Genomic DNA, 12,269 nt, shown 5'->3' with positions numbered 1-12,269 from the left:
AATATTAATATAAAATATATATATAGGGTTAGGTTTAAAATGTGTTTTTTTTTCAAACACATTTTTTAGTAAAAATAAAATCATCATGCCATATTGCAAGTCTTGAATCCAAAAGCAGTTTTTTTTAAGCGCAAGAAGAAATTATTCAATTGAATATCGCAAAAGTGTAAGAGGCGTGTGGTGCAGTGGGTTAGTGCGTTGGTGTTCGGATCAGGGAACAGGTTCAAACCCTACTCCAGTCAGCATGTCGTTGTGTCCCTGGGCAAGACACTTCACCCCATATTGCACCTATGGGGATTGCCCACAGTATTGAGTATGTAGTGTCCCCAGCTGAATAATGGTCATACTCTCAAACTGATGGTATCCTTTTATTGTACACCCTTGTATACATTAAGTATCAAGTACCAACGTAAGAGCTAAGAAAAGAAAGAAAACACAATAATTAGCCACCATCTCACAGATAAAACGTCTCCATTCCTTGCATTTATAAACGTTACATTTCTAATAGCTCACTACTGCCCCCTAACTAACAGAGCAGAACACATGTAGGCTAATATAGCAGTTTTGCTCATTCAAAAGCGTGGACTCAAAACTACGAAATAACACCACATAATATCAATACACATATTAATTAAAGTAATAACAAACCTTGTGCCCCTATCAGCCAGGTGCTAAAACCCCAACGTAACTAATTATTTGATGTTAATTTCTCCGTCCGTCATTACATGAGTTTACACCTTTATATATACAGTCTATGGTTTACACTCCTCCGTTCTCAATTCACTTCCGGCAAAAGCCCCTTCAAAATAAAAGTCCGGATGTTATAACTATCAAAATAAAAGTACAAAACTAAAACTTTACCACAGGAAAACATCGGCACACAAATATAACTACCTCTATAAAAGGTTGAACATATTAAAGGTAATTTACAGAGTATTTATGCCGCTTTGGATAAAAGCGTCTAACAAGTAACATGTAATGTAAGAATAACAGGCATAGGCCAATGCTTTAGCATCTGGCCCTGGGAAAAACAATGAATTGCTTGTTATTCTCCCCTGCTCACTTACTTTTAGAAAACGTTATTATTTATTAAGTAAACAGTAGGCTATATATAGATCACATTAATAAATCAGTTCCCTTTGTCCTCCGTGTAATGTTACAATTTTTGAGCTAAAATCAAATCGGGCCCGAGATCTGCTATGTGGTACTTTGTCCTATAGTCAGACATAGATCAGGTTGTATAGAGTGGTGCAGTGAATCTATCGATCATAAATGTATCGATTAGATTTATGATTCGAAAATTATAAAAGTAGGGTAGACATGTGGAGATTATCTGACTGAACAAAACGTGATCCGTCTCTTAAATGTGTGTCAACCACAGACCTTATTTCGAGCTATTTTCAAGGGAACCGGAAGAAGCTTACTTCCGCGTTTTAGGACGCGTCACTGCACCACTCTATAGAGAGGCGAAGTCCCTCCCCTTCCGGGAGCCTCCATGGGACCCCGGAAGCGGAAAATTATACATAGAAGTCAATGGAGAGAGAAAAGTTATCTTTTGATCCCGTTTGAATTGTGCCACGAATGACACATATGATGTTTGTCAATCTTAAACAATCATTTCCATGCAAAAAAAGTCACAGTTTGTCGTAAAACTGCTGAAATATAAGACTATGAATAATACGCAACTAGAAAGACTACAAATTCCAAATGCATTCTGGGTCGCGTAAGTGATGTCATAGGCGATAATGCTCCAAGACTGGTTGTGACTCGCAAAGCAAAGAGGAAGAAGAAGACTGATTTATTCCCTCCAATAAATATAAGAGATTGCTCCAATAAATTCACTTTTACAAGATGCCTGTGTGCTTTGTACGAGGTTGTAATCACAAAAGAGATCATACCACTTGCTCGTTCTATCGCTTCCCGTCTGATGAAAGGACCAGGAGTCGTTGGACCAAACATATCAGGTAATATACATGTTTTGCATGGAACATAGTCAAGTTAGCTACCTAGCTAGTAGCGAGCATGTTAGTTAGCATTATATTACATTACTTAGCCTTGTCATTTGTATTAGCCTTAACATGAAGTAAACCAAAATGTTAAACAGTAAGAGTAGTCATGATGGTAAGTATTTTGTGAAACATTTGAAGAGTAGCCTATCGCCCCCTCCACCAGGTGCTAAGGGGGCGGGAGGTAGGCTAACCCCACATTAGTATCAGCGATCTTTTCTACTTAATGCTATCTGCACAAATGGTTAACATTGACCATTAAAAGATCAGGCAGTTCAGGGAGAGTCGAAGGAAGGAAGGCAGGCAGCTTTGCATGACATTCTTCTGGACGTGTTTCATTGTGATGATAGTGAGAGTGAGTCAATCTGTTTGTTGGAAAGACAGTAGTTGAGTGATTACTGAGAGAAAATTATTAAAAGAGATAATTATTCAGTGTTGTTACTTTAAAGTGTTGTTACTGACCTTTTTCTCTTTTATTTTCTTTACCTCACCTGTAACTGCTGAGACCCTGAGGAACAAGCACACTGGACTGACCTGCTCTGGCAACCTGATTTCCACTGTACGTAATAGTATTTGGTTATGGTATATTATTTATATACATCAAAGGCACAATGCACCCCCCAGAGACACACATGTATTGAGTGTGATATTTTGCATTGGTCATGTGAAATCATCTTTACATACTAGAAAACTGTAGGAGCGGCAACTTGTTTTGAAATTGAATTTTTAATATCCGATAATAAAGTTGATCTGTTTTCTTTATTCTTCTCTCTTCCCAGCTCCATCCATCACCGTTCTCTGTTCCTGCAGGTCCTGCTTGCTAATCAATATTCATATTTTTTTACACAATTACAAATAAAGTCAATGTATTGTATGACATGAAGTTGTGCTTCATTCTGAGTCAATAATAAATTCATTCTGCCTTCAGCTGCAAAATTATTGTGGACTGCACTGACATCCATGTAGCTGCCCCCCAGTAAGATGAACCAAGCAAAGTTGACATACTCAACATACAGCTGTACTCTTAAGTTTACATGAAGAATTTGTGAAATATTGGTAATAACAGGTTTAAATGATTATTAGTAATTAATTATATAATTTTCTCATCGTAGATGAGCAGACAGGGAGCAGATGAGAAAAGCAGAATATGCAGCTGCCATTTTCCACATGGAAAAGAGAAAGGGCCAAGTGTATTTGAGTGGACAAAAGAGAAATCCCAAATACGAAAAATAAAAAATTTACAATTGTAAATAAATTTACAGATATGTATACAAATAAATATATATCCTATATACACTATCATGTATAATGATGTTGTATGATGTAGAAGGAAGTGTGGTAGATAACAAGTAAATATAGAGTTACATACAGATCCATGTTACAGCAAAAGATGGAATAACTAAGAAGCACGCAGTATAATAATAATTACACGCAACAATTAAATAACTGCTCAGCATCTCCACCACAATCCCAATCTGCTGTGTCCTGTTTTCCTCCCCTCTGCATAACACCCCATCACACATACGAAACACAACGCAGAGTCCGAGGGTGTTAAGAGTATGTTTATTTAAATGTCCTCCTCTCTACTGGCCAACACAGGGAGCATATGCTGGGTGTAGAATTGTTCCAGGAGGAGGAGATTTCCATGCCATGCAGGGTCTTTGGGGATGGGGAGGATGATCGCCTCCATCGTGGTCCACAGCAGCAGAGACTCCGGTCTGTGATGTGCAGCTGTTATATAATATACAATACATTTGTTTGAAAAACATTTGATCAAAAAATAAAGATTTGGTCAGGATCTAGAGTCAGTGTGTAGTTTATTAATTAATCAATGCTCTCTACATTAGGAAAACACATACCAGTGTACCAGAGGGAGTCACACACAGCTGTGCCTAGATAACCAAACAAATTGACAACAGGGATGCAAACTCATCAGGTATGAAAAAGGTGACAAGGATCCGAGCCCCCTGACCCCACAGAATATCGGCTTTAAAATTAGGAATAACAGGATTTTAGCAGTCAGAACAACTAAAGCAGCAGTGTTAATATTAACAGAAACGCCATAGAGTCACATCTAATAGAAATATATAAAAAGCATTTATTTTAATTGTGTAGCAGTCAGTTTATAATTTTGGCAGCACTGTTGAGCATTTTGAAAATGTATTTTCATGCCTCTGTGCAAGGCTTAGTCTTTCTATCTTTATAGCCACTGGTGTAAAGTAACCAAGTTCATAAACTCAACAAGTACTATACTTGGGCACAATTTTGAGATACTTGTACTTTACTTAAGTATTTCAATGTTTTGCTACTTTGTACTTCTACTCCACTACAGTTCAGAGGTAAATGGTGTACTTTTACTCCACTACATGTATGTAATACCTTTAGTTACTTTACAGATGTGGATGAATGATGTGAAATATAATCAAGTGTTAAATCAGACTTTAGTTCCACCTGGAGTAAATCCAAAAGCTACCCTGCCTGCAGTATACAAAGTCATTCAAACTAGCTGCACCTTTACCAGCTTTGATAACACTTTAATGATCAGTCATTATAAAACATATCATATTATTCTGAAATGGACCAATCTGCAAAATGACTACTTTTACTGTCGCTACTTTCACTATATTTTGATAATAATAATTTTCTACTTTTACTTGAGGAACATTTGGAATGCAGGACTTTTACTGTAACAGAGTATTCCTACACTCTGGTACTTCTACTTTTACTCAAGTACAAGAACTGAGTACTTCTACTTTTAATCAATTTCAAGATATATACTTATACCACCTCTGTTTATAGCCTATGAAAAAAACGATTAGAAAACGAAGGCTAAAGCTAACGTTAGCAGATAGTGACAATGTATGCTAGTTAGCTAGCTCAACGATAATATTGCGACGGGGAAAAAAAACTTTTCAGTGCATATCACGCTCTGCCGCTCCGACAGGGAGCTCTACTCTGAACACCTGAACGGCCCGTTCTAACAGCTGTTCACCAGCGGTCCAGTCTGTGCCACAGTGACTCCGGACGCACAGTTAATATTAACGAACGCACCGTAGGTAATGTAGCTGCTGAAGCTAGACCATCATCGCCGAGCAGCAGAGGCTTATTATACATCATGAGCAGAGCCGACAGGCAGGAAGACTCGAGCACACAGCTCGCGCTTCATTATAATATATAAAAAAAAGCTCGCGGCCGCACATTAATCCGGGTCCCAGACCCCCTCCCATACCCCAAAAATATTTTTATTGCAGATCTACAGGAATCATAAAAACGACCTATTTTGGATTCAAAACGGAGAATTTCGCCGAAAGGTGAAAAGTTTGCATCCCTGGACAAGATAACCAAAATCCTTGAATCTACACACAGCAAATAAACTCAAATGACACAACGAGATGTAAAAAGGAGATCACACATATAGTCGATATAGAACTGGCCGCTTCAATCTGAAGAGCAACTAAAACAAAACACGGGAGTGTATCTTGTTCTTGTGAACACTAATGTTATCCACAGCATACACAGACACCACAAAGTTCTTAAGGAGAAAACTAGTTGCTAAAACAAAACACGTTAGTGTACCTTGTTAGCTAGCTGACATTAACCTTAGACATTGCACTCATATTACTCACTGAAACCTTGTAAAGCCGGTCCCGCATGCTGGCTCTTACAGAACCGCTCCCTTTCGTGTATGTACAGCTCTCAACATGCCCAGACTTGTAGTGATTTTCACCTCTTTTTATACTTTTTCGCCTCATTCTGAAAGAAACAGGTGAAATTTACTAACGTGACAGCCATCTTTGTGATGGTGACGCGTATTGTGCGAGACCAGAGACCTGTAGTTCACTGAGCGGTTTCACACAAAAAAAATTGTAACTTCACAGTTTTACGACACATTTTTATTTTTTTGACTTGCAAAATGTTCTTTTAATTTGACAAACATCATATGTGTCATTCGTGGCACAATTCAAACGGGATCGAAAGATGACTTTTCTCTCTCCATTGACGTCAATGTATAATTTTCCGCTTCCGGGGTCCCATGGGTCGGAAGTAGATGGGCGGGACTTCGCCTCTCTATTGGGTTAAACTGATAAAGCAGGACCCTCCTTAAGGCCCTTATCATTTGATATTTGAGTATAACAAACCAGTTAATACACAATAGTTGAACTGGATATCCAGGATCTCCAAAGGGTTTCTCTGATTGATACAATATGAGTTTAGCGAAGGCCCAAATGGTTTATTTCTGCAAATGTATCTTTATAAAGTTGTCATACAAACTGCTGAAATTATAAGAAAGTGTTTCCTGTTGTTCACATTTGATTGAAGGTTGTATATAATCCAAGGCTGGATTAACCTGCTACAGGGGCCTGGAGTTAATCATGTACTGGCATGGTGTGTGCTGTGCTCTGTGTACCTGTCAATTTTGAAGTATATCGGACCTCACTGCCGTCTGTAACACCTATGCAACCTCCAAATGTACATAATCTCCAGGGAAACCAGTGGGCCTAATAAGGCTGTAATATCTCATAATTTGAGGGTACTTGATAGGGATTAAACAACATTGGATTTAGGAATGTTTAACCATGTGAGCACAATATAAAAACACACTCCAACATTTTGACTTGACACTCCTAGGTGGATATATACATGTGCAATTAATTAAATTACCAACGGATGTGACGTTCTCCCTTTATCCAGTTTAATATTCCAGCAATGTTTTATTTTATTTTTATTTCAACTTTATAGAATATTTCAGAAAAGGGCACATCACAACAGTGTTCATTAAATGAATTCAAACTGAGGGCATTATTATTATTACTTTTGCAACATTTAATATTATTTGACATTCAGAAAACCAATACATTTTAGAGAAATGTTGAGGTAGCAGCATTTGTGGATGTCATATTTTGCTAAAATAGTCGAATTACTCATTCCAAATTCTGTTATGTTATATTCCCCCAACGTTACTATGAGATAACGCGGTTTAATTTGGCATGTCGTGACCGGAAGTTCTGATTTTACTCAGGCTAGCGTTAAATAAATTCGAGCATCGGAGCTACGATGTTCTCAGCGTCCATACAGCGGGGAGACAAACAGACTGAGAGGAGAGGTTCTGGGCTTTATCCACAAAGACATCTTCACACCGAGTAGACAAAGAGGAGCCGTGAGAATCTGTGGGAGTGTGTTAGAGTGTTTCCTGTGTGCCGGGGGCTGCTGCTGTGGAGCTGGGCTCGAGCAGGACAGGGCGGGGTGATGTTTAGGTTCCGGTATAAAGGCAGCGAGAAAATGGGAACCAGACGAGATGTGGAGCTGGCTGCCGACGCGTTTGTTTTGTCCCGGAGACTAGAATGAGAAGTGTACCGTCCCGGTGTAACAGGGCGGCGGTGTAACCGTCTGGGGAGGCCGCTCGCGGGGGAGAAGCGTGTCTGCGTCGCCTCTCCGCCCCCTGTCCGTCAGCAAGATGAGGACGCTATTTACATTCTGTTGTCTCTTCCTTATTACCGGCGGAGCAGACTGGGCGTGTGCCACCGGAAACCTGACTGTCGACAGCAGTAACGACACCGACCTCACGGCAGACGGGAGCAGCAGGTTTATCAGCATCGGGGACGGCTCGTCGCAGGAATTCGAGTTTCCTGAAAACACCAACGGCGTGATTGTAATCTGCAGTCAGTACCGGAGCGGGGCCGCGAGCGTTAAGGGCCGCCAGAGCTGGAAGGAGACGGTTACGGTCCGTTCCCTGGACCCGGAGGTCCTCTCCATACTGAATGTGACGGATAGCGGCCACCAAGGAAAAGCCAAGAGCTACATTATCAGCATCCGCTCCGGGTTCCCAGGCAAGGCTCAGCTGCAGATCCAGCTGCTGGAACTGGACCAGGATTCGGTGCCGGTTCTGATCGAGGAAAGGACGGATTACTCCATCAAAGTGGCGCCTGGGAATGATGACCCGGCCACCCGGCTCATCCAGTCGGGTGGCCTGTCCCATTTCTCTGAGAACCCGGTGCTGTTCGCCTTGCTGCCCCTCATCTTTGTCAACAAGTGTGCATTCGGGTGCAAGGTGGAAGTGGAGGTTCTGCGGGGGCTGCTGAAGAGCCCGGTACCTCTGCTCCTGGGGCTGCTTGGTCAGTTCCTGGTGATGCCATTGTATGCCTACTCTATATCCCGGCTGGCCGACCTACCCAAAGCGCTGTCCCTGGGCCTGGTAATCACCTGCTCTGCCCCAGGAGGTGGGGGGGGTTACCTGTATAGCCTGCTGCTCGGGGGAGACGTGACCCTGGCCATCTCCATGACCCTGGTCTCCACAGTGGTGGCGGCAGCAGCCATGCCTCTGTCCTCAGCCCTGTATGGTCGGTTGCTGGGCGTGCACGCCGCCCTGCACGTGCCCTTTGTGAAGATCCTGGGCACCCTCCTCTTCATCGCCATCCCCATCTCGCTGGGCATGCTGGTCAAGCTGCGCCTGCCCGCCCTCACCCGCGTCCTGTTGGCACTCATACGACCCTTCAGCTTTGTGCTCATCGTCGGTGGCATTTTCATGGCCTACCAAATGGGAGCGTCCATCCTGGCCAATGTGCGGCCCCAGATCGTGGCAGTTGGGGTGACAGTGCCTTTGCTGGGGCTGGTGGTCGGGGCCATCCTGGCCAGGCTCGCGGGCCTGGCTCCCCCGCAGAAGAAGACGGTGAGCATCGAGGTCGGGGTGCAGAACAGCCTGCTGGCCCTGGCCGTCATGCAGCTGTCGTTCCGCCGGGCAGAGGCTGACTTCGCGTCCCAGGCGCCATTCATCGTGGCCCTCAGCAGCACCTCGGAGATGCTGCTCATAGTTTTGGGTTACTTTTTCCAGCGGAGATTGTGTGGGCCCGTCGTCCCCAGGAGTGACGCCTGATTGTAGCCACAGTTTTCTTTGTTCTGAACTTTTTTGAACTCTTTGAAACCTGTGGATATTTGGTGTCCCACATGATGGCTACAAGGCACACAACAATCACCGGTTCAGTCTTCACTGTTGTGGTACACAGGACAGTGAATGGACTTTTTGTGTTTTGTCATTGTTTTCGTATTTTTCATGAAAACCAAAGGCCTTTTACCCCATTGAGACCTTTTTTGTGTTTATTTTACAGTATGTACTTTTTAAAATCAGATTATACTGTGAGGTACTTAATGTAAATATTCACAAGAAGAGACATACCTATAAAAGAAAAGATATTTTTCTACCAGATTACTTTTTGTAATCAAAAAGCAAAGATTGATTTGCATCATGTTTACATGAGGTCCATGTGTCTTAGCCTGGGGGAGGATTTCAGGGGGGTCACGGGGAATTAGTTGGAAATCAAACGGGAACATGATGATGATGGTATGAAAGTATTTGCTACTGATTGTGTCTCCTGGATCTGTGAATCCATGTACTTGATGAATATAAGTGAGGAGAAATTACGAATAAGTTAATAAAACATTGTTAAAGCAGGCTTCAGTTTGTTATGAGTATTGTTTACCAGGAAGCACGTTCAATGGCTCTATGAAGAGAGACACTTTCTTATGTAAAGAGTGTGTGTTTAACTAGAAAACTAACCTGATGGTGAAATGCTGGTCTGGCGTTTTGTACATTTTAAGAGCAGCCTGATAGTATGTTTTAAGTTCCAAAGTAGATACTTTTGGACTATCACATTTCTGACATTATTCAATTAAAGTGATACCTGTCCTCATAAATAATGTATTTGTAATGTAATCTCACAATTTGATGCCACAAAACGTCGGCCATTGGGATTCTTTGATTGTGGTCTAATCAGGGAGGTAAAACATTACCTACTGAACATTGCCAGCAGTTTTTCAGAGGCTTAGCAGTAAGTGGTATCAGTTTAGGGGTTAGAGGAGGGTTATATGAGTTATTGAGAGTACGGATAACATTTCTGTTGCATCAACATTATGTTATATTGCTGTACAGGATTCAAATCCAAAATGTCATAAATCTGAAATGCTGAGCAAGGTTTGTTCTAAATAATAGTAAAGGTAAGTGAGGAATGTTTGTACAGTGGTTTGCATGAAGACGATGAATACAGGGATCCAGGCAAAAATCAAATAAATAAATAGAAGGCCCAGTGTGAGCAGAATAACAGTGATGCATGTCTTCACTTCAGTAACGTATTGCATCAGAGGACATGGTCCAGTTTTTATCGCTGCCAATAGTTCACCTCTTGTTGAGGTGAACTATTGGCAGCAGGATCAAAACTCAGTGTTCATTGTCAGAACCAACTTCCTCTTTCTGTCAAAGACACTTCTCAAAGCTCCAGTGAATGAAGGGGAAGTGTTTTTATGTAAATGCTGCACTTCCTGTTTACCAGTCAGACTTTTATTTGGTTTCGTTTACACGCTCTTGGAGGCAGCTCTGTAATGGAAATCAAGAGGGTTCAGTCCTGCTGCTTTGCCCAGCAGATCTGACAGCTCTCAGGAATGTAGCACACATGTAAAGCCTCCCGGCTGAGCGGAGCGTTCTGGGTGTAAAACTCCCAGGAATGGTGTCTCAACTCCTGTGGGGCACTCTGCTTTGTGCGCCATCACAAGGGAGTGACAACTGTAGACAGAGATACATAATCTCTCTGGGTCAGAAACTCTTCCTCATACCTTACACACAAAGCTTTTTGCAGCATCTCTATTGATTTTGTCACATGAGGCATGGATAAAAGATCTGGCCTACATGAATGTAACTTCAACTAAATACATTAAGCAATCAGGAGAAGCTTAATATATTGTGCAGGCATAACTCGGGGACATAATTGATTCTTTTTTTATTTATTTTAACAAATGATTTAATTAAAGGGTTTGGAATCAGGTTTATTGCCAAGTAGGTTTATACATACGAGGGATTTGCTTGTGTGTAATTAGTGCATACTGTACATGAACACAGTTAGAGGACTAAGTTGTAGAAAAGGTGCAACAAAAAACTTTTAAAACGATCGAAATATGATTGGTCTATCTTTTAAATGCTGTTTTTCAAAAAATGTATTCACTTTTATATTAAAAAAATTATATTAACACTGCCAACATTTTGTGAAAAGAATATTTGTTAAATATATTGCACTGTATTTGCAGTACAATCTGAGTTTTCACCTATGATTTACTCAATGTGTAATTTGTTTAGGTCATTGTTCACTTTGAGTCACAAAAATGTTCTTAAACAATGCTGAACAATGAATGAAATACTCTTTAACTGTTGTTCTTTTTTTACTTCAAAGGTGCAAGAAATCTATTTGTTATAGCCCCACTGTACAAACTCATCTTTTGATAAATAGTTAACAGGTTGTGTGTGTGTGTGTGTGTGTGTGTGTGTGTGTGTGTGTGTGTGTGTGTGTGTGTGTGTGTGTGTGTGCGCGTGTGTGTGTGTGCGTGTGTGTGTGTGTGTGTGTCTGTGCGTCTGTGTGTGTCCTAACTTAAGGTGTCACTGCGTGTTGTTCTCCATGCTCCATCAGCACTCCTGTTTATATCACCACCCTGCACATTAGTGGCACAATAGGAAGAGAGTCCTGTTAAAAATTCATGAGGACACATTGTATTAACTTTTCACGAGTTCCTTTCACCAACTCCCGTGAGACAGTTGTCCTGCTGCCCGCGCAATAGAGTTGGAATCTCCAGAAAACAGAGAGGAGCCGGCTGACGATGAGGAGTGATCGTCACTCCAACACACTAAGGGCAAGATGGAGCACGCTGCTGCACACTCGGTCACACTGAGATTTGTATACGTGGCACTCACTATGGGAAATCTGAACTGAGTCACAATCCCATTTGTTCATAAAAATGTTAATCCTCAACAATTTCTTAATCTTGAACCTTCCAACTGTGAATTTGAGCAAGGAATTCCCCCACAATATAATACACTTCCTCTTCAGGCCTTCAAACACAGGTCAGCTCTGTTATGAAGAGGGGGGGTGTAAATTGTAGTCTAATATTAGGGGGCACACTACAGCCACACCTGTCCTGACACGCCTCTCACTGTACCTGCTGTTTACACTGTGCACTAGTCTGTAGCCAGGGTTGGGAGGGTTACATTAATATCGCAGCATATTTAGGATCTACAATGATTTTATTGATAGGAAAAGTTGCCTTTTATTCAGCATATTCAGGCAGCAGCCTATACACCAACAATGAAACACATGAGCACATACTATAGTTTAAAAAAGCAGAAATAAAACCTGAGCTGACAGAAAATGCTCTGTTTTAGTTTAATACACACAGCTAAGCTCACACACATATAACATATATATAGGTTCACCTGCTGAATTAAAAACA

General features: G+C 41.4%; 1 protein-coding gene and 1 long non-coding RNA gene across 2 annotated transcripts; one reads left to right on the top strand and one right to left on the bottom strand.

Annotated features, from left to right (window-relative positions):
* Positions 1 to 3,550: 3,550 nt before the first annotated feature.
* On the bottom strand, positions 3,551 to 6,056 carry LOC307041973. The gene is made up of 2 exons (XR_013808959.1): positions 5,633 to 6,056; positions 3,551 to 3,737 (listed from the first exon to the last, which is right to left on the bottom strand). It is a non-coding gene; the product is annotated as an uncharacterized lncRNA (long non-coding RNA).
* Positions 6,057 to 6,950: 894 nt separating this feature from the next.
* slc10a3 (solute carrier family 10 member 3) lies at positions 6,951 to 9,454 on the top strand. The gene has a single exon (XM_079682434.1). It carries the CDS (start codon positions 7,462 to 7,464, stop codon positions 8,875 to 8,877), a length of 1,416 nt encoding a protein of 471 aa, XP_079538560.1. The 5' UTR covers positions 6,951 to 7,461; the 3' UTR covers positions 8,878 to 9,454.
* Positions 9,455 to 12,269: the final 2,815 nt, after the last annotated feature.

Source organism: Notothenia rossii (assembly GCF_949606895.1).
Source record: "Notothenia rossii genome assembly, chromosome: 5".
Classification (NCBI taxonomy): Eukaryota; Metazoa; Chordata; class Actinopteri; order Perciformes; family Nototheniidae; genus Notothenia; species Notothenia rossii.
This window is presented reverse-complemented; position numbering and strand designations above follow the sequence as displayed.

Bases quoted from the DNA above. Each gene is read 5' to 3' on its own strand.
- slc10a3 (XM_079682434.1), top strand. From the start codon at position 7,462: ATGAGGACGCTATTTACATTCTGTTGTCTCTTCCTTATTACCGGCGGA.